Source organism: Varanus komodoensis, unplaced genomic scaffold, assembly GCF_004798865.1.
Source record: "Varanus komodoensis strain SLA01 unplaced genomic scaffold, ASM479886v1 scaffold35, whole genome shotgun sequence".
Classification (NCBI taxonomy): Eukaryota; Metazoa; Chordata; class Lepidosauria; order Squamata; family Varanidae; genus Varanus; species Varanus komodoensis.
The window spans coordinates 766,254-794,195 of NW_025335856.1; the positions used below are offsets into that span (position 1 = coordinate 766,254).

The 27,942-nt window shown below is 45.5% G+C and overlaps 1 protein-coding gene across 1 annotated transcript in view; it reads left to right on the top strand.

Moving 5' to 3' along the window:
* The first annotated feature begins 1,173 nt into the window (after nt 1-1,173).
* The window catches only part of LOC123028061 (rap1 GTPase-activating protein 1-like), a 38,450-nt gene continuing 11,681 nt past the window's right edge, over nt 1,174-27,942 (top strand). The window contains exons 1-15 of the mRNA XM_044439547.1: nt 1,174-1,197; nt 2,885-2,932; nt 4,560-4,598; nt 5,600-5,791; nt 7,126-7,229; nt 7,766-7,844; nt 9,822-9,875; nt 9,972-10,055; nt 10,999-11,099; nt 12,891-13,020; nt 13,980-14,135; nt 17,617-17,688; nt 19,929-20,015; nt 21,224-21,358; nt 25,893-26,051. Coding sequence (XP_044295482.1) covers nt 1,180-1,197; nt 2,885-2,932; nt 4,560-4,598; nt 5,600-5,791; nt 7,126-7,229; nt 7,766-7,844; nt 9,822-9,875; nt 9,972-10,055; nt 10,999-11,099; nt 12,891-13,020; nt 13,980-14,135; nt 17,617-17,688; nt 19,929-20,015; nt 21,224-21,358; nt 25,893-26,051 — 1,458 coding nt within the window. The 5' untranslated portion in view covers nt 1,174-1,179. The remainder of the gene's footprint in view (nt 1,198-2,884; nt 2,933-4,559; nt 4,599-5,599; nt 5,792-7,125; nt 7,230-7,765; nt 7,845-9,821; nt 9,876-9,971; nt 10,056-10,998; nt 11,100-12,890; nt 13,021-13,979; nt 14,136-17,616; nt 17,689-19,928; nt 20,016-21,223; nt 21,359-25,892; nt 26,052-27,942) is intronic.

A 27,942-nucleotide genomic window follows, 5' to 3' on the forward strand; every position in this document is an offset into this window, starting at 1 on the left:
CTGAGGCTTGGGTCCGCATCTGGCAGAGCACCAAAGGACCTGGGATGGACAGGGGACACATCTGCTGTGTTGTGCGCTGAGGCTTGACTGGCTTGGCTTCCTTTTCATGTAGGAGGTCTAATGAGGCAGAGCTGTGCATCGGGGACACCTTAGACTCACCCATCCAGGACCCGGAGGCTGCCCATCATCCAGCTGTTCAGAATAAGGTAAGGAGCTGTCCTTGCTTGCTTTTTGTCTCCAGGAATGGAAATAGGCTTCCTTTATTTGCAATCCAATATATCCTGGCTTGCCTCCAGGGAGCATGAAGCAGAGGGAATGACTGCCAAAGGTTGCCCAGAGAGTTTCGTGGCCAGCAAGTGAATCACTACAGTTCTCTGCGCAAGCTCACAGCAAGAGCAAGGCCCTCAGCAGGAGCTCAGGCTGGAGCGTGTGCCAGTGCCCGTTGCCAGCTCTTTTGCTTCCTTGTATTTGTGCATGTACTACAGATGCATTTGTGTGTGTTGTTTGAGAGGATCCTCTCAAGCTTGCTGGGGAGGTTTTCGGAGAACAGAGGAGGGGGACAGCTCGTTAATGGGATGCCAGCTATGCACCATGTAGCCCTGGGTGTTGAACTGGAGTGGCAAATCTTGCATGCAGCACCTGTTGAATTGTGCAGTTCTCTGTTCATCAAGAGATACAGGTAGAAGCCAGTTTCAGTGCATATACAATAAGTGGTTGGATTAGTGCGAGTATCCAACATGGTGCTTTAGAGTGGAAAATTTTGCAAGCTGACACATAAGTTCTTCTGTTCAGCAGAGGAAGAGTTCCCGAATAAGAAATGCAGTGCTGATGAGCCCACTTGTATTTAAAAGAGAGAGCTCGATCCTAGAATGCATAAACTAAGTACTATTTTCTCATCTGATTTCTGAATAATTAGGTCTTCTGCAAAAGTGTTACCCTCAGAACTGTTTCCGTGACAATGAAGTACTCATAATGTCAGTGATGAAATCTGCATTTTTATGAGAAGCCTTGCAATTGCAAGTTTGGGGAGCATGTAAGATGAAGGATATGAAATACAATATTTATAGAATCACAGATGTAAGGCACATTAAAGATGCATCCTGGCAATAAGCTAATCTTTGACTTTACAAACCCATATATTTTTTATATTATTCCTCACAGGCAGTGGATTTGTTTGAAATGATTGAAAAAATGCAGGTATGTTTTGCTTCTGTCATCAAACATTGATTTTTGCATTAAAAGTGCTATGCTGTTGTTCTGAAATTCCAAAACTGGCCTTGGGAAATCTTGTCAAAGACATCCCCCCACACATTTCATTTAGTATTCTCTGCTAACCCACACACTCTTCCAGTTTTTTGAAGCCCATCTCATCCTTCCTAGCATTCCAGGCCTCAGTTTCCTACTGGCTCATCTGGGATTCCAGCGAGGTTCAGCTTCTAAATGCAGAAAACTTATTTTTGTCTCTCTTTGTTTCCTGCTTTTTACAAATGGATGCTTTCTTTCCACAGAAGATCTACCAGCTAACATTAACTGACCACCAATGGTGCATGCTTAGCCACACGATTCCTAGAGCAGCTGTCTTATGTAGGAGGGCTTCTTTCTCCCTAGGTGGAGGCTTAATTCCCATTGCCACTTGGCTGAGAAGCAGTTGCAGAGGCCAAAACTAAAAAAAGGTGCTCAGTAGACTATATGATTGGGGACCAGCAATCCTAGGCTGCTGCTATGAGTCCATAGCTGGCGCCTGCCCAGTGGCCAGAGGCTGAGCACACAGCAGCTCTGACATGAGGGGTGCATGCAAAAAGATGCCCTCCTTTGGCACCTGCTGTGCCTTTTTTGTTTTTCACTGTGACAGCTCTAGACCAACTATGTTTGTACACAAGGCATATTGTGTATTCACAATCCCTCGCTCACTATAGCTCGGAGGACCTATGATCAGCCTCCATAGGTTCTCCCAAGTTTTCCAGCCAGTTTTGTGGTTTTTTAAAAAGCAAGTAAAATTGGGCTTTTTTCTAGATAGAACTGTTGTTCCCTTCAGAAACCCTGCACATTTTTGCAATTTCACTCAATATCACAGCACCACCTTGTGTTGTTTAATGAAATTAATAAGAACATCTAGAAAGGTAGAGTGGAAAAGAAAAGGGGACAAGAACTTTCCCTGGAACCAGAAATGATGAAACTGAAGCTCTAATATTTGAGGCACACCGTGAGAAGGCAAGACTCATTGGAGAAGACAGTCATGTCTTCTGGGGAATGTTGAAGGCAGAAGAAGAAAAGGAAGACCAAATATGAGATGGATCAGCTCTGTAAAGGAAGCCACGGCCTCAAGGTTACGAGAGCTGAGCAGGTCTGTCAAGGGCAGGGCATTTTGGAAAACACTCCTTCATGGGGCCACCCTAAGTCGAAGACCACTTGACAGCACATAGCAGCGACAGAACAAAGTGATCAACTGGCCATCTTTTGATTTTTTCTTCGAATTTAACCTAGGATAAAGCAGGAACAGGCTTTTCAACTTGATTGAGAAAGTTGTCCCCTCCAAATGAAATTGATAATAGTTCTCCAAGAAAGAAGATACAGACTTCTGTCAAACCTGGGATTCTTTTTATTATTGGCTAGAGAAACGGGACTATGCATAGACTTAAATATGTTTATAGTTTAACATAAAAAGAAAAAATCTGGGGGGCTGACCCAGTAGGTATGATGTTTTCGATGATTGATGCTTCTTAGTTTCTTTTTGTTAGGTATATTAAGAATAAAACTTACAAAAAAAAGGTAATAATTCTCCAAGAGGTATGGTAGAGTGGATCATGGCACCAGGTGAAGGGAAAGAGAGAGGTGAGAGATGCTGTGCTGGGGGCTTTCAACTTCTTTCTTTTCCTCTGTCCAGAGAAGCCGTTTGGATGAGCAAAGATGTTCACTTCCAGCTCCACTGAAGGTCAGTTCAGCTCTCCAAATTTAAAGTGATGCTTTTATACAAAGCTGTAGCGTGACCACACTTTAAATACTGTGTACAGTTGTGGTCACCCCACCACCAAAAAAGTTAATGTAGAGCTGGAAAGGGCCAGAAAAGGGTGGCCAAAATTAGCAGGGTTTGGAACATTTTAGCTCAGAGGAAGGGTGAGTAAGGGGAGTCATGGTAGAAGTGTGCAGAATTATGCTCAGTGTGGGGAAAGCGGATAGGGAGAAAAGCCTCTTTCAGAAACCTCTCTCATGATAGTAGAATCTGGCCCTCACCCATGAAATGGAATATACCTTCATAACAGATAAAAAGTACTACTTCACATAGCACATTGTTAAGCCTTGGAATTCACTTCCACAAGATGTACTCTGGCCATCACATTGGACGGCTTTTAAGGGGACCGCCCTATCAGAAGCTACTGGTCCTGGTGGCTTTATGCCACCTCCAGGATCAGAGGCAGTGTGCCTGTCTGCACCAGTTGCTGGGGAACATGGGTGGGAGAAGGCCCCAGCTGTGGGCTTCTCTCACAACAGTGAGGAGAACCTGAGCAGGACTCTTGTACCTATGCAGTGGAGTGAAGGGCTGCGTGGCTGTGTTTTCACAGGCCTACTGTTCTGTGATTGCCCCCATCCTCAATTCGGCCATGGCCCTGGGTTCCTCCAGAGGGAGGGGACAGCGGGAGGGGCATCACAGCCTTGGACAGTGACTGTTTTCCTGCCGGTGTAAAGTTCTGCCGAGCTCTGCTGGCGAGGCACGTGGGAATCTCCCCCCACACCTGAAAGGTTTTCAAACACTTCATGGTTTTATGCAGGAGAGGGGGAAAAACAGGTGTAGAGAGAGAGTCCCAGGTATGATGCAGAGGGACAACATGGTGGGAGAGTGCTGGAATAAACTCCTCAGGTAGAAAAGCCCTGAAAGTTTGTTCGACTCCTTTGGCTCTGGCTGTAGCCACAGCTGATTTGTCTCTGGGTTGGGGGCCATTCATAAAAAATGTTTTCTTCTGTAAAGGGTCATCTCTGGGCCTAGCACTATTAAATATCTCTGTTGGGGGCATGAATGAAAGGGATAACAAACCCCATGCTGCACTGGCAGATATTTTTAAGCTGAAAGAGCTGCGGTGGACAGGAGCTTGGCGCTTTGGTAGACGCCCTGCCAGCCTGCCCAGTGCTCAGGCAAGGTCTGTAGACCTCCTTTCTGCCTGCTGCTCCCTGCTCACTGGGCAACGGTAGCAGTGATGCAGCAGAGCTCTTGACGTGAATGAAACAGACGTGGCCTGCCAGGCTGCAGCTGTTGTGAAGGAGTAGGGATTGTAGTCAAGGACACCAGTCATCCTTGCTCGATCTTAATGAAAGCGGTCTACGTTTTGTAAAACATTCCCAGGAGCTGAGATATGTCGTTTCTCCCTCCCACTTTGAAAAGGGTGGTTGGGGTGGAAGAGCTGGTGAGCACACATGTATTATCCTTCCCTTGAGCACAGAAATTTCTCCAAGGGGGCTCGGCCAGCTGGCCAAAATGCATGTGGGAACCCAAACAGTACAGCATGCATATCCCTCCCTGGTTCCTTGCCCCGGGATGCTTGCTAATGGCCTCATTGTGCTTTCAGAGAGAAGAGGAGTACATTCCATACCCCAGCATCCACGAGGTGAGCCCTGATTATACTCCTTGCATTGAGATGTGGAGTCTGGCTCAGGTATTCCCTGGATCAGGCATTGGTTTGAACAGTTGTGCATTGACTTACTGAAAAGCATTTCATGTTAGCAGTCTTGGAGTCCTTGTACCTACAGACTGGTCCCAAGCCTTTCAAAACTTAAGAGATTAAAGCAGTGCTCTGAATCAGTTCAGGAAACAGACTAGGGACCAATGCATCAGATAAAACTGTTGCTTCAAATGTTTAAAGCCATATGTGGTTTGGCATCTGTCTCTCTAAAGGACCAGTTCCCCATGAACCTGCTCTACTCCAGAGTTCCCTTCCCTGGGTCCCCTTGCTGTCAGAGGCTGTGGCGTTGACAAGTGGGTAGAAGGGCCTTTTTGGGGGTGTCCTTTGATATTGGGGCTACAGGCTATGTATCAAGGCATCCCATTCAGTGAATTTCCTTTGCCAGGCAATCTTTTCTTTTCAGGCTTTTATTATTCAATGGATTTGATGTGGCTGCATTAGTTTTTCCTCTTTCTTGTGTTTTATTTCTGTTTTGGGTTATAGAGAAGATGATATTTTACCATTGTATTTAATTATACTGTTTTAATCATGATCTATATAGCTTGCCTTGCTATAAACATACATATATGTGCACACACACTGAAATGCATGTTTTAAAACTAAAACAAATGTAATACGAAATCTCTCTTGCAAGCGTGATCTCTTTTTCAGCAGAAGTCAGTCTTGCAATACTTTCAAGCCTGTTGCTTCTTTTGCTAACCCGCTTTCCAGTAATAAAATATGACTGTAGTACTTCAAAATGTTGAACTGCTTTTAAAAATCAGCAAATAAATTATTTTAAAAGTCTCTTTTCTGGTTCAGTGTGTGTACACATATGAAAGTAGAGACTGGATTTGTTTTGAATTCAAGTGCTACAGAAATCCATTCAGACTAATGATGCTGGCCAGACTCTCCTCTCAAGCCTGTTCATGTCTCTTCCTCTGCAGGTGTTACAGAGAGGGTGGCCCTATCCCCTCATTATCCTGCCTCAGTTTGGGGGTTACTGGATTGAAGGGACCTCTCACAATCTGCCCATCTCAGGTTCAGAGTCACATGAACTGCCATCTCCTTGCAGTGGCAAAGTGAGGTTGGAGTGTGACCCAACAGCCAAGGTGTACCGCAAGCACTTCCTAGGAAAAGTAAGCGATGTCCCATTCCTGAGCACTACTTCACACCATTTTAATTTAATTTAATTTAATTTAATTTAATTTAATTTAATTTACAGACATTTATATCCTGTTCTTTCTGACGAAAGGCTCAGGACGGCTTTCAATGATCTAAAATATTACAATAATACAATGATAAAACAATAGATATTAAATCAATATAAAACAACACTTCACAAAACAAGGGAAAGAAGGAGATAAAGAGTAGAAAATGTGACTGTGGAAAAAAGATCTTAAAACATCTAAAAACCTTAATTATTAAAGTGATGGTTGAATATAAAAGTCTTTGCCTGGTGCTGGAAAGAGTATGAAGTCGGTGCTAGGCAGAACTCTCTGGGGAGCGCATTCCATAGTTTGGGTGCCACTGCAGAGAAGACTCTCCTTCAGATAGACACCCTCTGTACCTCCTTCAAAGAGGGTTCCCAGAGCAAGGCCTCCCCTGCCGATCTTAAGGGGCATGAAGGCATATAGGAAGGAGGCCATCCTTCAGGTATTCTGGTCCCAAGCCATTTAGGGCTTTATAGGTTAATACCAGCACCTATTATAGGTTAATACCAACACCATCATATTCTCTGCTTTGCTGTGTGCGTGGTTTGCAGCATCAACCTAGAGTTTTTGTTTTGCTAATATGTAGTTAGGATATAAATACAACTTATAAATAATAAAGTAAGAGCCAGGTTCCAGCTGCACATCAGGAAGAATCACCTGGCTGTTAGAGCGATGCAGTAATGGGCTTTCCCACACCGGAGGTGTTCAAGATGTGGCTAGACAGCCACATATCAGGGATGCTTCAGCCTGGAGTCTTGCCCTGAACTGAGGATTGGACCTGATGGCCTTCCTGCCACTTCCCACTTTACTGTTCTGTTATTCTATGGTTATCTTAAATGTCAGCTGCCGTACTTGTCAGTTAATTAGTAAGAACCAGTTTTGGATCAGTCAGGCTGAACATTATGGGTACAGTTATTTTGAAGACTATTTTGGAATTGATGTTTTACTGTAGTAATGAATTAAAAATGAGATGGCCTTTCTCAAACAGTTGATTGTGTTGCATGTTCTCAAAAAGATGGTTTTGCTAACATGACAGTTTATTTCTCAGTAACATCTTAGCAGGGATTTTTTAAGTACCTGTTCAAAACAATAAATACATATTTAAAAAAATCAATAAGTGTATTTTAAAAGTCAAATGAACAGTTACTTAATTCTTTAATTGGTTGAGAATTGTCTGTTCAACAGCAGTAGGAATGGGAGAAGATAGCCTATTTCTGGGTAACATGAGGTGAAGTGCTATTCTAATATCTTATTTTTAGGAGCATCAGAATTTTTATGCCAGTGATACTGCTCTGGGCTACCTGGTCCTTTCTGTGAAGTATGAACAAATTGAAAAGCAAGATAACCTCCGTTTGCTGCTGAGGTAAAACTGCCCTTGGTACAACCACATACATGTTCATTCAAAAAGCACTGCAGAAACTCTTTTCAGAAGGTTCTCCTGAAAATGCACATGCAAACGTTCTTATGATGCTTCATTTATTACATTTTATATACCATTTTAACCTAAAAAGAGAGTATTGTGGCAGATTACAAACTAAAATGTATGAACTGCTTTCATTCTAAACTAGATTTACACCATTAGCAATTCCATTAACTTCATAGCATTAGATTTATTTCTGTAACCACAGGTTGTAACAAACATCAAGACAGGAGGCAGGTACCCAATCCCAGACTACTCCTCTGGCGAGTCCCTTGCTTCCTCCCTTTTCCATTAATTCCCTCAGTGATTCTGGGGAAATTTTCAACTGCCAACATTAGAGAAGGGCTACAAGAATTAGCTACTGTACTGCAGCATTTCCATAGTGGGCCCTTCCCACTCAGGATGCCTCCTAGAAGCTGGAAGCATTGCTTCATTACCTTTTAACATTTGTCCTGTTTTTTGTTGTTTGCTTGTGTCAGGATTCGGACAAGTACCAAGCATGACTTGATTCCTATTTCCTGCCTGAATGAGTTCCCCAACGCTGTCCAAATGGCAAAGGTGTGTTCTGGGTGCAGCACTTTCCGTATTGATACCGGAGTTGTTTTGCCTCGTTCCATTTTGTTTTCTCCCTTTCTCTCTGGTCTAGTCTCATGCAATAATCCATAGAGCTCAAAACCACTCTTTTCTGTTACTTTATGGCAACTATCCATGTGAATTCGACATGCCTCCAGCTTGGAGGTTGTATGGGCAGGGCTTAGTCTGACTTAGGGACATGGCTCAGTTGACAAAGGTGGACAAGCGCTGAAGCAAGAACACAGTGTGTGCATGCAGGGCCGGGATGCCAGCCAACCGACAGCACTCTAATATTGGCAGGCATCGCCTGTAATCCGGAATGCCCTCATGCAAACAGCCCTTCTGTTGTATTGGAAAGTTATGGCAGGAATGAAGCCTCTGGCTCCCCAGTCCTCCAAAGATGCAGGATCACATGTGGCCCTCATTGAGGAGCAAGCCATCATGTGGAAGCTCAACCCCTTTCTCGGTAGCGTTCAGCCTTTCCCTTCCTGAGTAACCCCCATGTCCTTATTCCCGCTGGTACCCATGCCCTGGAACTGCAGGAGCCCAGGGAGAAGCAAAAGTATATTGTTTGCCTCCATGGGGACACGGCTCCCACTGCAACATCCCTTGCATTTTCTGTGGGGACAGTGTGGCCTGGCAAGGTGCTCTACATAACCTTTGGGAAGGAGTGGAGTTTTCTGCAGTAATTATTGTAAATCTCTCTGTCTTCTAGCACATCCATGTTTTAGGAACAGATGATCCATTGGGCAAGGGTGCTTTCTCCCTTTTGGCTTGTTCAGCGCTTGGGCCTTATCCACAGCAAGGTGCCCCATCTTGCTAATGGCCTCAGAAAGGCAGCATGATGGGTGCCTACTTTGCTATCTTTTCAGCAGTAAATTAAATTTTGTTAAAAGTCTTCCCAAACTTTTAAACCTTTTAATATTTTACAATGAAAATGTTTTAACTTTTTAAACCAAGTTAGCTGTTGAGTTGTTTGTCATATTAATTGATAAATCAATATTTTAACTTGCCTTCTAGTGTGTAATTGTGTGGGTTTTATATTTGTTAGCTTTAAACATTCTGTATCTCTTGTGGGTTATCCGTTTTATGAACAAACAGAAGGGTTGCTCTTGGTGTGTGGCTAGACCTTTTCCTTGAATTCATTCATTAGATCCTAGCATGCAGGGGTTTAAGATCTGTTCTAGGAAACACATCGGAAACAGACAACGTTCAATTTTATATCACCTGTGCCATGCAACATATGACCCCTTTGCTGTAAATCTAAAGCAGAAATTTAGGTAATCGCACAGGATGGACAAGGGCACTCAGTGTATGATCCTATATATGTCTACTCAGGCATAAACGTCATTGCTCCCACGTATGTCAGAACAGGAGTGCAACCAGGCAGAGCAATCCTGTGGCCTCCATACAGCAAGTAGACAGCCATAGGATTGCTCAGATGACCAGCTTGATGGTCAGAAAATTCCCAACTTTGTGGCGGGGAGGCACACTGCCTTTATATCCCTCTCCCCACCCACCATTACAGCTCATGCAGAAAGAACCATGAGTGCCTCTCTAAGGGCATAGGGGTGACCTCGGGGTCATGCTTTTGGGGGCACTCAGGGCATGGAGGGCACCTGCTCCAAGGCACTGTATTTAAGATGGCCAAGACTGACCTCTGTACGCTTCCTGCCCTGCATAGGATGACCCAATGCTCCAAGTTGCAAGCCTGCATTGCATCAGTAATTAATTCTGAATTCATGAATAGCAGCCTGGATGAGGAAAAAAATGTGACATGAGATAAGCCCGTTGTAAATGCAGACTTTTCAAAGTTTAACTTTGCACAAGTATATCTTCTCATTTTATTAAATACCGGAGCAACCTGTATGACTCGTTTGCATGATAATGGCATTTGTCTTTTTGCTAGGAAGTCACGTCCCTGCCTTGAGTGTGCTAACACCTACTCCTTTCCTCCTGCAGCTGCTGTGTGAGGATGTGAATGTTGACCGCTTCTTCCCTGTACTGTACCCCAAGGTACTGGATCACATGCCTGCCCTTTCTCATGCTCTAGGGCAGCTCTGGGGCTGCCACCACCACCGCCTCTAATTCAGGCTGTTTCTCTGCTCCTAGGCTTCCCAGCTCATTGTTGCATTTGATGAACATGTCATCAGCAATAACTTCAAATTTGGAGTCATCTACCAGAAAACTGGGCAGGTGAATTGCTTTTCCACATCCACACTTGATGTCATTTCCTAGCAAAAGACAGTTAACAAGCATTTGGGGACCCTGGGCAAGGACTTGCCTTCCCTTGCCCCTTCTCCCAGTAATTTTTTGGTCTTCCCCTTCCTTTCTGGTGTCCTGTCCCCGCTGTTTGACTAGTTTGCACCACCCCAACCCCGAGCAGTTCAGTCTGCAGAAACAGGGCAGCTGGATGTGATGGACGACAGTTGGGAGAAAGTCGGGTAAAGTGCAGCAACAGTGGAGTCGCCAGAAGAGACTGTGTTGTTTTGCCCTCAGATAAGCAACCTTTGCTAGGTTTGCACAGCATGCTAACCTGGCAGGTGGGAGCGCTATGGCTCATCATGGCTTAAATAACCCATGACAAGCTGTAGCATGTCGTCCAAACATCCTTTCCACACGAGACATGTACTTTGCGCTTGTGGTTGCTCACACATGGCAGTTTGCTGGTGCTTTACACAGCATCCGCCTCCAGGACCTTTTCCATTCTTTGCAACAGTTTCTGTAGCTTTTTGAGATCAAGGAAAGTTGGGTGTTGTCTGCAAATGGCAGCATGAAACCTTTGTGTATTTGCACAATTCCACTGTTCCTCCGTGCCACTTAGCAGTCACGAAATTCAGAGAACCTGGAGCCAGAAACCCTGGTAAAGTGGTGGGTTAAAAGCTTCATGTAGAAAGGCCCGAAGTCTAGAAAGTTGCTTTCTTGACACTGCCAGCTCTTCTTGGACCCTCATCAGCAACTTGGAAGATGAGGAGAAAAGGCAAGAAATAAATGGTAGGAAAAAGAAGCACGTGCATGCATGTGTACAAAAATGGTTGGAGTCTCTCTCCAGCTTCCTCTGCACTCAATCCCAGGGCAGGACAGGAACTTAAATGGGAAATAGCCTTCCTTCCATTTTCTACTGCCTTTCCATTTCCAGACGACAGAGGAAGAAGTCTTCAGTAACACCGAGGAGAGTCAGGGCTTCTTAGAATTTTTAGATCTCCTCGGAGACAGGATCCAGCTGCAGGATTTCCGCGGGTGAGTGCCTTAGTAGTATGTGAGTGCCTGCCAGGTAGTATGTGTTGTGCATTTGGATTTAAGCTGATGCTGCTACCCCTGGCAGAGGCCGACTGCCTGGAGTTGCGCGGCGGCTCAGAAAGCATGTTTGCTCAGGGAAGAAACCCATTTTCAGCCCTGCGAGGTCAAAATCTCAAATGGAAAATGGTCCTTGGGACAGCCTTTCCTAACTTGGTGGCCTCCGCATGTGTGGGGTTTGGGGAGTTGTAGCCCAACACATCCAGAGTGCTTTGGGTTGGGAAAGGCTGTCTAGGTATGGAAGAGGCTGAAAGAAGGTTGCCAAGGAGGTAGCAGATAAGAAAGGAGAACCCGAAGGAAGGCTTGGTGGAGAAGGGGGGTCAACAAACGGCAGCAGGGGGAGTAGAAAAGAGAGAAGACCCTGAAGACGTTTCAGCAGTTTGAAATCTGGAAAGTAGTGGCCTGACAAGTTGGGGCTGGAAGAAATGGTGGGTGAGCAAGACACAGAGCTGAGTAGAGGAGGAATCAAGAAAGAGAAATGGACTGGGGCTGTAACACCGTTGGCAGGAAGGGTGTGAGCATGCCTGGGTGGCTGGAGGAGTGGGGATTGTGGGCGAGGGTCCCACGGCATTGCTCGGAGTTCGTGGCTGGGGAATTCTGCCACCCGGGAGCTTCTGGCTTTGCAGTGTTGTGGCCTGGCTCTGCAAGGAGGGTTGGGAAAAACTGAGGGAAAGTGGTGGAGCTGGATTTTGCATGTTCTTTGGAACTAAGCAGCGAGTTATTTAGCTGCAGGATTCCAGGAATATGGATTTTATGGATGCCATGCGACTCTGAAAAATACAGAATTGCCTGTGAAATGTATGCAAAGGCTTAAGTTTTGCTGAATACAGATCTCTAATTTTATTGAACAGGATAAATGTGAATACTTTGGCATTCATAATTCCAAAAACACCAAAGTATTGAAAGTGTTAATTTGCTCCATTGTTTCACCATTGAATTATCTTTCATAAAGAAACAGTCCAATGCTGTACACTTGGGCACTGATCTTCTGCTAACCGAAAGCCTCCAGGGAAAAACAGAGTTCCACCCTCTTGTAGTGCAGTCGCCTGGAAGTATCCCTGAGCTCTGTGGGGCTTTCCCATAGTAACTGCATATAGGATTGGGCACCTCGGACTCAGTCTGCTCCCTGGGAAAGGCCCTGTCACTCCTTAGTGTCAAGATTATTTTTTTCTCCATATTTATTAAACTGCTTTTCATTGAGTTCTAAAACTGCAATAGAAATATAGACAATGGAGCAGAGAAAAAACAGACATTTCTACAGATGTCGAAACAGGTTTCATAAGGTGTCTTTGCTGGCCTGTTCTTCCTGTTGAGATGTGTGTCAGAACAAATGACTTTGACCAACAGAAGTAGACCAGGTTGGGGAAACCTCCTTTAGCTGAAACAGTTAATTCAGTTTCAGAAATGGGGGTGGGGGGCGGGGGGGCCTGCATTCAGGTGGTGGACAGGACTAAAAGCAAAAGCACTGGGGCCAAAAATACAAAAAATACTTGAGCAGTTTATTTTAAAGCTCTTGCAGCCAGCATCTAGGGCTTGGGAGGGGGAAGGGCCAAACCATAACACTTCCAAACCACAGGTAGTTCGGTAAAGCAAACGGCCAGACCAGAATACTCCTGTTGCTTCACTTGCGTTACCATCTTTAATGACAGTGCTACTTTTGTTCGTGGCCTCTCTTTGTTCTTTGCTCTTCTTTCCACCCACCTTCTTTTGCCTTTCCTTTGTTGGTCTGCTCAGATTTCGAGGTGGCTTGGATGTCACGAGAGGCCAGACAGGAACTGAATCTATCTACACAAACTTCCGGGGGAAAGAGATCATGTTCCACGTCTCTACAATGTTGCCCTTCACCGAGGGAGATGCCCAGCAGGTATCTTGTGGAGCGCTCTGGGGAACACAGTGGTCCCTTCAGATAATCCCATTCCGTCTTAACAGGACAAGGAAATGAGCGAGTTTAGCACACTCTCCTAGGCCCTTTTACTTCTTTCACATGAGCCAGCTAAAAAAAGCTATTTAACTGCACCTAACCTGTTTCCTCTTATTCACAAACTGGAAATTATAGTTAATGGTCTCCAAACAAGGCGGGATTCAGTAGCCAACCTTAAATCACAGTGTCATATTCTGGCGTGTTTGGAGATTATCAGCTATACTAACCTGGTTTGGATGTGGCTGGAACCTTCCTGCAGCTTCCTGGCCTGTTTCCCTGTAAGCAGGAGTGGAGCTAGAGCAGAGGGTGCGGCTTTGGATGCCTGCCTCTCACTCATCTCCTGGCTTTCTTGGAAAGTCTGTCTGAACAATACTGGTTTGTAAGCTTCCAGAGCAGGGGCAAGCAATGTCTTTGGGCCTGTGGACCCATTTGGCAATGAAGGAAACTCTTCTGCGCAAAATGGCCTCCGTGGAAGGAGTGGCTAGTTGGAAGAGACACGTCGCTTGTCCAAAAGATTTAGTTAAAGGCAGAGATGAAGTCTTCGTCCAACACAAAATTAACTTCTTTGAACCCACACTTTTCAGTGATTACAGAACGCTATTTCTGTACTTAGGGGTGGGGGTAGGTTAGGTGGGGGCCAAAAATGGTGCCCGGTAGCACACTGGAGTTTGCACGCCACAGCCACAGAGTGATGGGAACAGTTCGGGTGCTGGTGTGACAAAGGGATTGTTGAAGAAAGTTGCAGTTGGAATAAGAGGCAGCTACCTGTTTGGGGAACTAGCTGGTCTGGAAGCTGGAAATTCATGGAGAGGAGAGTCTGGAGACTGAGTAGGTCTTGCTGGGCAGGCTGCTCCTCCGAAGGGCCACTCCCTTCTCACGCGTTCCTCTGTCTCCTCTTGCAGCTTCAGCGGAAGCGCCACATCGGGAATGATATCGTGGCCATTGTCTTCCAGGATGAAAATACGCCATTTGTGCCCGACATGATTGCATCGAACTTCCTGCATGCCTATGTGGTCGTGCAGCTCCACCGCCGCCCCCCTGGGGAGACGCTCTACAAGGCAAGCGCGCATGGGCCCCTGCTGGCTGCATTCGCATGCCGTGCTAGGCCTCCCTGTAAACAAGCCGTGGCGGGTGGGTTGGCTGCTCCCTGGCCAGCCCGTGGTGTTCCTGACAGATCGTTCAGCTTGCCGGGGCTGCTTCTCCTGGGCCTGAGTCCTCTGGCCAGCTCCAGCACATCTCCCAGGCACCTTCGTGGCAGGACCGGTCTTGTCTTCCCCTCCTTGCCTTCTCTGACTGCAGCCCTATTTTCTCCATAGTCTTCCTTTTCTTTCTTATTTGGTGCTGTGGAAGTATGTGGATTTTCTCGTGATTTTCCAAAAACAGATTCCCCTTTATTTTGCAAGCATGCAAGACTACACTTTTAGCTGTTGGATGTGTGCAGTCCTGTGTTGTCAATATACTTGGATGATGCAGCTGTGGAAGGTGCTCTGAGGTGAAATAGGTAATGTAAAAGGAAATTGACAAGACGAGGCTGCATAAAGGATGATTTGTTTACCTTTGAGGAGGAATGGGTAAAGATAAAACAAAGAAGAGGGACCCAGTTGTGCAGTTCAAAAGCACCAAAAATGAGAGAAAGGGTGGACAGAGTAAGTGCGCCAGAAAAGGGGTGGGGTGGCTGTACCTTGGCAACGTTATTTTCTCACTATTGGTAGTAACAGTGATAATAATGTTGCTTTAAATGTTTATAATATATTATATACTACTTATAATAACTGAGTCTGTGGGAACGAGGCGGTATATAAATATTAAATAAGTAAAAATACCTCTATAGTGCCGAGTAGCTGAAGCATTCTTGCATGGTGTACAATACAATAAAATGCAATATAAAATATGATCCACAGTAAAAACATCCTAGCACTTCCTGAAAGACTTTAGAACCAAATGTTAACAGCGTTAACAGGGAAGACAGGTTTATACAACTTGGCTGGCAAAAACAGCTGACAGTACACACCTGCCACTCCTTTTCAGAGCAGCTACAGCAGGTATTCAATTTTTCCCTGCATTTATTGCCCAGCCTTTAAAGGTGCACAAATTGCCTTTCCATTTACTTCCCAGCCTTTAAATGTGTAAAAATACTCCCAACAGTTAAAAAACAACAACAACCCTGAAATGGTGACTGGGGCAAAATTGGGGCCCACCTGCTAAGAAGCTTTGCACACATGGACCAAGGCTCAGTAATACTTGGCAAAGGAGTATGTGTGTGTGTGTGGAGAGAGCAAATAAGTACAATTGGACTCTGAGAAGAGTCGGGTCCAAAAGAAACCGGCCACCCCTTTCATGAGCAAAGTTCTCCTGGCTTTGATTTTTCTTGACATCTCGCCTTTTGACACCTGCCAGGGTAAAGCGAAATGGAATGAAAGACAGAGCTCATTGCTGTCTCTCAGGGTCATTGGCCATGGAGAGGAATGATTGCCCTTTGACATGTCCAAGTCCAAGTAATCAGTTAACTAAATAGATCTGTTTTTAAGCTTTTGTGCAAATTTCTTGCCCTCAAAAAAGGGAGAGTGACAAATCAGTGCAGCCCCTCCAGTGTGCCTCCTGAACAACACCAGCTGTCAAATTGGACAGTTTTTCATATTCTGTTTAAAATAATAATAATAAAAAGGTTAAAGCTGCAGAGAGCACTAAAGGGCTCACAATTGTGGCGTAGGAAAAGGAGACAGATTGGTTCTATTGGGGAGACTCCAGTGATACCTGTGAGAGGATGAAGGGAATAAAACTGGGAGGACTGGGAGGACCAAAAAGGGCGGGGCATAAACAGGAGTGAGTCCAGTTGTACATTAGATGCATCTTCAGTCCTACCACGGGTGTCCCTCTTCTCCTTGCTGCAATTGCAAGCCATTTTCAGCTCACCACATCCTTTTTACCATTTACTTTTTTTTTTTAATTCAGTGGGAATTTCAGTGCTTAGCAAACCTTTTTTCTCAATTGCACCCACATTTTTTCATTTTTAAATTATTATATTTAGCCACAACTACAGAGGCTTGCAGTTGTGCAAGTCTAGAAATTTAGAGTCTTGGCTTGTGCAGTATGCTGAGAAATGGTTGCTGCCACATTGGAGCAGGTACCAAGTCTGGAACACTGGCCCAAAGAAGCTCTGAATAGTTTTCCTCCCTTGGTTTCCCTTGATATATTTTTCACTTTCTCTAGAAATTCCAGGTACTTGAGAAAGTGCTTTCTTTTGGGAAAGTCTCAGGGAAAAGTGCAAACTGTACATCACCCTCAGACTGTTGGTGAGGAAGAGAGGACGATCTCACTACGAAGATGGTGTAAATCACACCAATCCCATTTCATCCGCAAAGGTCATGTGTGCCTCTGCTTTCCCTTGCTCATGTTGTCCTGGCTGAGGCTTCGAATTTCTGTTGTCACAAACTTCCACAGTTACGCACATGTGGCAAGAGAAGAAAAGAAGAGAAGAAGTACCTAGCTGCATGCATTTTGTGTGCAAACTTTTGGTCTTGACAGCCCCTCCAAGGTGCCGCTTGAACTCTTTGAGGGGCTGCCGGTGGATGCCAAAATAGGGATCACGGTCAAGCTGGCTTTCACGATCTGCAGGGAAAAAGGGGTAAAAGCATCAAGAGCTGCAGATAGGCCAAAACAGCTTCCAGGTGCAGCAGGGAGACCAGCAAGCCCATGCCAGCCACCTCAAAGTGCTGTTTGGGTGCTTGTGGCATGGCTGACACTGATGGGTCCTTGGGCATGTTTGATGGGAGCTTGAGTTTCGCCAGGTGGCTCAGTAGCTGAACCCCAGTATGCACAGTGTGGCCAGTCGCCTGGGTTTGGATGACCTGGCAACCTGCCATGGGTGCAACAATCCTTAAAATAAACTGTGGGTTGTTAGGGTGGCTTGTCGCCCTCAAACAAACCACCCCCTGGGAATCCATTTGGGTTTGCAGACCATGATGCGTCCTTATGTGGTGTGAACCTGGTCAATGTCTATTTATAAAATGTTTGCAGTTGTGTTGGTTCGTTATGGAAAAAAATGAGCAAAAGCTAAATTTTACAAAATAGTTTGTATGCTGTAATCCCTTCTGGGTGGGTGATAAAAACAGCAATAAAGCTGGCTGTGATTGGGGTCATAGGAAAAAAATTCCATTATGGACCACAGCGTAACTCCAGAAGGGTAGAAACTATAATGTTAGAATTAAAATATACACTTTTTCATGGCTTATAAGAGAATAGATATAGGATGGGTTTATGGTATGTGTGTGAGAAGGCCCAGTTGCGGGCCTGAACCGTCCCTCCCAAATCATCCTTTGGCCCCAATTTGTGCAGGGTGTGAGGTCTGTATGTGGGGTATTTCTGGCAGTCTGCACCTTTTGGTCATAAGCAGAAGTTCATTTTGAGTTGCTTGGTGATTATTCACTATTTCACCAGAGAGCAAGAAAATTCTTGAATTCTTTTTTCTCTGCCCTACCCTGTCCAGTAGTCCTATTCTATCCTATTCTTGAGTCATTCTGTCATTTCTGATTATTTCAGGTTTCTGTGACAGCACGTGACGACGTTCCCTTCTTTGGGCCTCCTCTCCCAAATCCAGCAATATTCAAAAAGGTTTGTTAATTTCATGGGTTCCTGTAGCAGGAAAAAGGAAAGCTTTAAGGGGAAAGGCCTTTGGGTAACTTTCTCCACAGTGCAGGCTGCATACCATGGAACTATCTAGGGCTAGAAAAATCCTGCAGTCATCACAGGTATGGCTCCAGCACAGGGGTGGGGACTCTGTGGCCCCCTAGATCAGGGGTCCCCCACCCCCAGGCCATGGACCAGTGCTGGTCCGTGGCCTGTCAGGAAGCAGGCCGCACAGCAGGACTCTTAACTTCAAAGATTCCAGAGTTTGAACATTAGAGTCAAGATAAGATCGCTCCGCATTTCAAATGATGCTTCTAAGTTCAAACTGCGAGTGAAGTGAAAAAAATGCTGTCGCAGCAAAAACATCACTGGTAGTATACCCAAGTTAAAAAAACACACACACACACATTACAGTAAAAGATACATTGCCTTGATGTCCTGAATCCATTTGTCTTGAGTCAGTCTGTCCTGTCTTGAATCCATTCGGCTTGAATTGATTTGTCTTGTCTTGAATCCATTCATCTTAAATCCATTTGTCTTGTCTTGAATCTATTCACCTCGATTCAGATCGTCTTGTCTAGGATCCATTTGGCTTGAATTGCTTCATCTTTATTAAAACATTTATATGCTGTCCTTTGCCGCAGCCTCAGGACGGCTTACACTCTTGTCTTGAATCCATTCATTTTGAATCGATTTGGCTTGTCTGGGATCCATTCGGTTTGAATTGATTCATCTTGTCTTCATCTTGAATCAATTTATCTTAATTTGAATCTATTAATCTTGAATTGATTCATCATGAATCCATTCATCTTGAATTGATTTGTATTGCCCTGAATCCATTCATCTTGAATCCATTCATCTTGTCTGGGATCCATTCTGCTTGAATTGATTCATCTTGTCCAGGACCCATTTGGCTTGAATTGATTCATCTTGTCTTAAATCCATTCATCCTGAATCGATTTGCCTTGTCTTCATTTCATTCATATTGAATGGATTTGTCTTGCCTTGAATCTGTTCATCTTGAATCAATTTGCCATGTCTTAAATCCATTTGGCTTGAATTGAATCATCTTGTCTTGAATCCATTCAGCTTGAATTGATTCACAACATCAAGGGAGCCATGACAGTGTAACTAAGGAATCTCAAGAATGATGAGGTAATTCATTTGAAGTGAGGGGGAATATTTTGAGGGGGATAATGGCAATGTGTCTTTTATTGTAATAATATTTTTATTTAAACTTTCACCATATTTTTGATCACACCTCATATATAACTTCAAACTTCATTTGTTTCAGGAGGCTATATTTGCTGTTTAAATTTATCAAAATGGGTATTGTTTAGTGTGTGGGAACAGATTAATTCACTTTCCATTATTTCTAATAGGGAAAATTGATTTGCACTTCCAAAAATTCAGGGTTCAAATGGCCTCCTGAAATGAATTAAGTTCAGAGTATGAGGCACTGCTGTAATGCACTCGAATCATCCTGAAACCATCCCCTCACCCTGGTCCATGGAAAAATTGTCTTCTACAAAACTGATCCCTGGCGCCAAAAAGGTTGACGGCTGCTGCTGTAGATGATGGACTATAACTCCCTTTATCCATTACCATTGGCTGATGGGAATTGGGGGTCTCAGTGCAAGCTGGAGGATGCGCACCTCTGCTCTAGCATGTTTCTGTTGCCATTGTCTATTTGTAGAAGTGCCTAAAGTGTTCTTGGTGCTGTATGTAGCTCAAAGTCACCTCACACTCCTGAAAACTCACACTTTTCACTCAAATTTCTCCTAACTTCAGAGATTAGCAGAGATTGATCTGCATCTCTGAAGGACTTTCTGATTGGGACTGTGTCCTTCCACATGGCAAATGCAGGATTACTTGTATGTATGGCCCTGTATGCCAAAAACTCCCATGTATGTGAAAAGCTAATATACCTGGAAGAAAGATAGTCTTTATTTGCTAGATTCCAACATCTGGGAGAGATTCTTTTCTATGGAGAGTGGAAAGCACTGACAATGTAGAGTGCAGCCCATTGCAGTATTTCAAGGTTACTGTATGAGGTGTCTCTGCTAGGCTTTGACATTGACATGAAATTTGAGTGAGTTCGGTCGGCTGAGAAACATCCCAAAATCTTTTAGCCCCCTTTCTGATGCCAAAAGGGTTCTGAGTCATTTTGAAACGGGGTCTTGCAGAACCTTCAAAACGGTGAGTGAGTCTTCTCCTTCTTACAGGGTGCTGAATTCCGTGAATTTCTCCTGGCAAAACTTATCAATGCAGAGTATAGCTGCTACCATGCTGAGAAATTTGCTAAGCTGGAGGTGAGCTTCTTCACTGTTAACTTTGTTAACATCTCTTAGAAGGAACAGCTGTATGAAGAGCAGGAAGTAATGGCTTGGAAAGAACTAGTAAGATACAAAAAGAAATGCCAAGTCAACCAGGAATCCATTGTAGGATTATCTATTCCACGGGAGACTTCTCACAATTTCTATCATAATCTTAAAATTGTTGGAAGCCAGGAACTAATTAAAAGGACTGAGTACCTGTTTGAAATGAAAGCCCCTTAAGAAGAGAAGAAAAACACACGAGCAGGTAAAGAGATGGCAAGATGACGTGGACTAGTCATAACCCACGGGCTATTCTTCCTTATTGCAGTAGCACCTCATTCTTCCAGTGTGTGGAGGAAGGGAGGTGGAAGGTTGCCTAGACTGGGGAAGGTGGTTTCTCTGACAAGCCCTCAGATTCTTCCAGCTCCCTTTTTGCAATATTTTATGCATCCGTGCCACATTTGTGTCCTGCGCTTCCTCCAAGGAGCAGTAGCACTGAGGCAAGGACCCAGTGCCTTTGAAGTAAAAGAGGCAGGTAGTGTACAGGTTGGGCTGGGGCTTTCATTCCTGTAGCAGAAACTGTTTTAAAAGACAGTGAGGAAGGGTCCCCTTGGCATTGCCGATGTATTCCTTTCTCATTCTTCTGCTCAGGGTACTGTATGGCATGCAGCCAAACAAAGCAATACAACATGCTCTTTCAGAAAGTAATGGCCAAATACAACTAACACTTAAACAAAACCCAGTCCAAGCAGCTGAAACAATAGGGCATCACATTAAAAGGCTGTCCAAACAAGTGTTTGTAATTTCTGGCAAAAGAGAAAGGGCCTGACAGATTCCTGTTGGAGAGAGTTCTGGAGTCACTCACTGCATAGCCACCAAAAAGGATCTGTCTCCCTTGCTCACTGAAGAGCAAACCCTCTGGTGTTGGTCTTAATATCTTCAAAAGGGAACCTGTTTCTAAGAAGCCCCTCAAGTTTAGCCCAGACACCACTACAAAGCTGACCTGAGGCTGAATTCATATGATTTAGTGGACTATATAAATAACCTAGATATGGACTTGCCTGCCATTCTGTCACTCGGGCTGGTCTTTCTCTGCTTGTGTGTGTAGGCACACACACGCACAGATGCTCCACTTGTCTTTGGATCGCACTTTGATGTGTGTGCTTCCCCCCCACCTCTGTCTGTCTCTCTCTCTGGAGCAGGAGCGTACGCGCAGTGCCCTCTTGGAGAGCCTGTATGAGGAGCTGCAGATTCGTAGCCGCAGCATGATGGGCCTGGCCTCTGGTGACGAGGACAAAATGGAGAACGGGGGCGGAGGCTTCTTTGAGAATTTCAAGGTGAGGGAGGGAGCGGATGCTGACTCTCTCAGGGTCGTGTTGCGTTCACCCATTTTGTACTGCTCCTGATGGACGGTGGTGACAATGGTGGTGGTTTGCTTTTTGTGTATGGAAAACGCTTCACCTGGATCACCTCTACAACCACTCTTACAGACAGGTCATCTCCCTGTGGTAGGTGGGGTGAGGTAGGGCTGAAGCTGAGAGATGGTAGCGTACTGAAATCCAGGGGTTTCCTGGCTCACAGCCCGGCCTCTTCGCTACGCTACATGTCAGTATGTTTTGAAAGGCTCCACACAGGTCCTTTTGCCCACACATATCTTTGTCGCACGCGGCTAGCAGCCTCCCCGGTCACGTAGTTAAAACTGAGGCACTGATCACATGGAGATTTTGGGTTCAGGTTCTCAGATGCAGCTCCTCCTCAGGTTCTGCACTGCCTAACACAATATGAACGGCAATGTGCTGGAAGAGAATGCAGGATTGGGGTGAAACCATGAAGTAACATTGCAAGTGCTCCAGGGACTGCAGGGAGCGCTTAGCCCTGTTTCCCTGGCTGTTCTCTGGCACGGCATTATAGGAACAGCCAGCCTTTGTTGCTGTTTGGTGGAGAGACGAGCGGGCTGGAAAAGAGGACTTCCCCAAAGATCTCAGTCATAAAGGCACGTAAGCTCAGGCCATGTGCTCCTCTGTAAGCTGTCCCTGTACTGCATGGGACTTGCTACAAGTGTGGAGAGAGTCAAGAATGGTGGATTTAGGTCTGGTTTTTCGAGCAGTGCTGGGTGGATCCATGGCCACTTTTGCATCAGCCATTGTTGTCAAGTAGCACACTGCAGCCTGGAGATGGCTAGGTTTTTTGACAGTCATTTCGTGCACACAGTTTTTGACTTGGATCATGGTCAGCTTCAGTGCTTTCTTTTTATGTTTGCTTGCTTGCTTGTTTATTTTGCTTCCTCTGGCCCACACTCAGAACAGATGAGAATTGCTTCTTCCCTGATGCCACCTGGTGTGCTAGTGAATGGGAAGTCTTTATTTCGGCCATGAGCAATTCCTAGTATTTCCTGTCCCTGTGCTTGAGAAGGAACATTTCCCCCACACCACCCTGCTAGTCACTCAGTTCCCCACCTTTTCTGCACAGAATAACAGTATGCACCCCTGCATGTGCCCTCCCGCTTTGGAAAAGGTTTAGCAGCACAGTTAATGCAATGCTGCACACTGTAACTCTCTTCAGGGGAAGGGCTAGTATTTATGCTTGGCTTTGGCTAGAGACAGAGATCGATCTGGTATCTGTACGGAGTCTTAGAGAAACGTGGGGTCATCTACATGAGGCATTTATTGTGCACTTGTCACTTCCTACACACAGATGAATGGAGGCTCTTTAGATCATCATGACCCTCCAGTGTCTAACCAGCACTTTCACTGAGGTTTTTTAGGGCAGGGAAAAGGCAGCATTTGATTGTGAAAGCAAAAGAAAGCACAGCTGCTTGGTGTGTGCTTGAGCTATTCTGCTGTGTTACAGTATGACCTAGCAGTGTTGTAGCAGAGGGAACACGGGCTGGGGCCCGCCGGTAGCCTTTTTTCTAGTTTGGCAACACAGGATTACATCCTAAATCAGGCAGGAAGCGATGCCAGGCTGAGTCCTGACATGCTGGTCTTGTGTTTGTATGCACAGTGTGGGGTCTTGAATGTTGGGGGTGCCAGCTTTTTCCCACAAAGCATGATGTGGTATGCTTTGGCCGCAGTTTTGTTACTTATGGCTGGGTAGCCTGATTCATGAAGTAGCAGTGCACTGGCACCAGAGTTGTGGTACAGGCAGTCCCCAGGTCACGAACACCTGAGTTATGTACATCCATAATTACAAACAAAATTTAAAAATTGGAATTGAAGACAAATGTGCTGCTCTCCAGCCATTTGTCCCCTAACCTGTACTTACGACACCCTCCCAAGACCTTGCACTTATCCACATTGAATGCCATCCTGTTGTCTCCTGCCCACTTCCATAGTCTGTCCAGATCTTTTTTGATCTGGAGTACCTGCTCCTCAGTTGTGGCCACTGCCCCTGCTTTAGTATCATCTGCGAATTTGATCAGTGGACTGTTCACCCCTTCTTCCATGTCATTGATTAAAAGATTGAACAGGATCAGCCCCAGGACAGAGCCCTGGGGGACCCTGCTAAGTCACTAGCCGCCATCCTGATGATTCCCCACTAATCATTACCCTCTGCTTTCAGTCAGTCAACCATGCCCTAATCCATCGGACAGGGTATTGGTCTATCTCAAAACTCCTCACTTTCTCAACCAGGATATCATGGGGCACTTTGTCAAAGGCCTTGCTGAAATCCAGGTAAACCACATCCATTGTGTCCCCTCCATCTAGCCACCTTGAAACCTTGTCATAGAAAACTGTCATCACCATAGAGAGGGGGGCGGGAAGCAAAAGGGGAGAGAGGGAGGGCCTCCATAGCATCACCATAGAGAGAAAGGAAGTGAAAGTGGGGAGAGAGAGACCTCCAAAGCAGGCCTTCCTGCCCTGTCCATCTGGAGAGGGAGATTTTCCTCAGGCTTTTCCTCAGTGCAAAGAGGAGGCACTGGTGAATTCAGGCCGGGAGGGGGCCTAGAGATAGTCATGGTTATTCTACTTTCATGGGAGTCCTGTGCTCCCAACCCCAACAAATGTGGAGGCCTGATTACACGTGAATTGACTTACATACAAATTCAACTTAAAGATGTTCTCAGGAATGGATCTTGTTCATAACCCATGGACTGCCTGTATGGTCAATGATTGGAGGTTGCAATGAAGCCAGGATCTAAGCAGCTCATGGACAGTTTTGTCATATTCTCATGACAATTTTGATGTATAAACTAAAAACAAAATTTTAAGAGACAAAATCTGGGATAAGAGTTCAATTTTACTCAGATTGGAGGTTTGAAATGGACTAGAATCAGCACACAGGATAAAATATTTGTGGAATGGAACGTGCTACACAAGTCTTAGAACTTTAGGGCTTTAGAACTTAACCACTGGAGGCATTTATTGTGCAATCATCATTATTTACAGTTTACTATTTCTTTGAATGACATTGTGATCCACCAGTTTTACTGCTGCTTTTAAAAGCATTTTTGGTTGCTTTTGTTTTTCTTTGTTTTTTTGGAGTGGGGAAAATAGGCTATTATTCCTGAAAGGAAAGTAAGGTCTTCATATTTGCACTCTTTTGAGCACCACCTAGAAATTATGCAGAAGAAAAGCAGGAAAGAAAAGGTTCTTTGTACAGAGCTGGAATCGCAGCTCCACCATGAACACACAAGTAGATGCACAAGATCATGGAAGAGATGAGACATTTGACGCAGGGCTTGTTCAGCTCCCTCCTCACCACTTTGTCTGGTGTGACAATGCAAGTATTTTCAGGGAGGGTGGGGTTCTGCAGAAGAACAAAATGAGCTTTGACTAGGATAAATAACAGTGAGGGAGTTGTAGGCCAAAGCATCTGGAGGGACGAATTGCCCATCTAAGGACATCAGGTTTGTTTACTGCAGAAGATGGTGAGTGTCGCAGTTATGTGGACGGCTGTTCCACAGATAGAGCGAAGTCATGGTTGCCCCATGCCTCTGAGAAGAGATCAAGTGTCACTAAGTTTAAGTTCAGCAAGGCAAACAGATGCAATTAATTTTTAATCAGGGATGTTAGTGTAAGATACTTCCCTGAAATTGAAGTATATTTTAATACATTCGCTCTCCACCCCACCCCCATATCTAGAAATAGAGGTGGACTCCTGGAAAATGTGGTTTATTTTTCAGTTTGGTGACATTTCCTGGTAAGAATTGATGTATATCGATTCCTCCTTCAGATAAATATTACATTAATAGCACATTAAAGTTATTAAATGCAAGAACAGGCAGTGATGGAGGGCCAGGAACAGTGGCTGATACTTGCATTGCAATGAAGTCGGTATGTTACTGTAGTGAGCCATTCTAGAAAAGTCTATCCTCCGCTAGGCTCATTTTCTACAGGGTGTTTCTTGTCTTTGTTGTTGCATTTTCCTTGGGAGGCATCACAACTGCGATTCTTCCATCCATTCTTTGCAGAGCTGCGGCATACACTGAACTGGCTGTGCAGAACTGTTCTTAAAAGATTGAAAAATGGAGCCCTCAGCTTGTTCCTGGACTCTCTTTGTTCCAGTAATGAGCTCTCTCTCTCCCTTAACTCGCCCCCACTGGGTTTATAGAGCTGTGAATTGTACTGGGTTATTTACTGGAGAGTTCGGATTGGCAGGGGAGTTTCTCTTGATTAAAGGAGGACCTCAAGAAACTGAAAAGAGTGAGCTCCTCCAGGGGGATACAGATTAGGCTGATTCCAGCAGGCTTTCTGCTTGTCCCCTGGAAACACCTCTTTGTCTGCCCAAGCCCTGGCAGGAAAGCAGGGAGTCCAGGCACTGCTTGCGCTGGTTCCATGTGCCTTGCTCTGCCCACCCGCCCATGCCCAGGGGTATGCTTCAAGTGGCTTGTGAAGGTATCTCTCTGTCTCCCTGTTGCCTTCTCTCCAGCGGGTGATCCGGGGCCGGAGCCAAAGCCTGGATACCATGGGAATAGCCATGAGGAAGCAGCAGCAGCAGCCGCCGCCGTCCACTCCACCCAACCGCCCAGCTCCAGCCGGCCTCACCCTCAACCAGAGTGTTGCCGAGGGCCCCAAGGCTATTGCTGCGGTAAGGCATCAGGGAGGTGGGCTCATGGCGCAGAGGCCATCCTCTCTTCAGCTGCCCTGCCTTCCTGTGGGCTTCCTGCTCATCCACATTTTCTGTCTGTGGCTGCCAGTTTCCCCTGCGGGCGTTTCATGGGTGTTACTCTTCCATCTCCCTTCATTTCTCTACCCTAGTTCTCTGTGTCTGGACCTCATTGCACCCTGTGCCAGTATCGACCTGGAGGGCACTAGAGTGGGGGAGGCTGATACAGCTGTTAAAACATGTTGGACAACACAGATCCCGGGGGCCCCTTTGGCACAAATGGCATTGGGCCAAGCAGCAGTTCCATGGCTCTGCCTTCTAGGATCAGCCCTCTAGGTAAGAACGGGACCACCCATACGCCAGGTCCCCGGTTCCTCACTTCTCAATCCAGACAAGCCTACCTAGAAGGGTGCCATGATATGGCATCAAAAGACACAGAGAGATCTCAGAAGACCAGCAGGATTGCATTTTCCCCACCACCCCTCTCTTGGTATAAGCCATTCTTCAGGATGACAATGTTTCTGTAGCCCGAAATCAGATTTGGTTCAATTTTTAAGGGAAGCAAAAATGTTTCTGTATGGCTTGCAATGTGTGCTACCTCCATCTCTACTGAGGACAATTTGACAGTGAGATTTGTTATATCTGCTGCAAGTGTGGTTTGCATGCCGAGGTCAGTTGATACAGTGACTGACTGACTGACTAACAGGCAGGGCTTTATGATGTAATGTCTAGAAGGAAAGAACAGTAGGTAGGAAAACCACGTTAGTGACTCTTCTTTCGCTTCGCATGCATGTTTCCGAGACAGATTTGCAATGGATTTGTTTGGGTTGGCTTCCAGTTATTATCCAAGCAAGCATTTCCTATTGTGCATGGACACAGAAGGCATATGATAGAAGTAGATGCTGTTGTCTCCTTAGTCGGGACTTGAGTTGCAGCTTAAATGCGAAGAATGTGCTTGTGTGCATATATCCTCAGGTGGGACTTAACCGAGTTGGACACAGCCCCTGTTGATACCGAGTAATGGGCCAGGGATCTTTTCCAGGCAGAGCATGTGTTTTGCTGCCTGTCCCTCTGTCCTGAGTTTGCCCTTGACTATTGGAGCAGCAAACTATGTAGCAGGACCGGTGGTTTGCAGAAAGTCTGAAAGTTTGTGTGCCACTGCCGAACTGCTCACTCAAATGTGTCCGTTGCTTGCTCAGAGTCAGCAGTAGAATCTCACTGATGCAGGGGGCTAGAGGACACTGCAAGGTTTGGTGATTCAGGGTAAAGGTATCAATTTCTCCCCTTTGATGACTGCTGAGGATTTTGCAGGTTCCAAGTTCCGTGGCCAGGAAAGCCAGCAAGGAAATGTCCCTTTTAGGGGAATTCTGCAGGGAAAGGCAATTGCAGGAAGAGCAGCAGTCAAAGGAAGACTGCCAAATTGGATGTAGAGCAATGGAAAAGCATGTCCTGGAGCATGTTGCCTTTTGTTTTTCCTTCTTGCTCTCTGAGGCAAATTCAATGCAGGAATAAATGCACAGCTCATGAGAATACACCTGTCATGTGTTCACCCCTTTGCCCCCCCCCCCCGAAGTTATTTTGTGCCATGTTTACTTCTGTGGCATTCCAGCTTTCCCTGCCCTGGTCCACAACTTGACTGCCAGTGGTGTGGGGAGGGAAACATGCTCTGCTGCATGAGGTAAGTTCTATAGGATGTTATGGAGGGGAAGGATGGCACAAGATCAGGGGGCACCATTTTGGGTGGCAGCTGCGCCACTTGCCATAATACCTCGTCTGACCCCCTGGCGTTGTGCACACTCTCCATCCCCTGTGTTTCTCTCCTCAGTCTGTATTTTCCTTCCCCAGTGCTACTGTCATGCTCTGAATTCCTTTC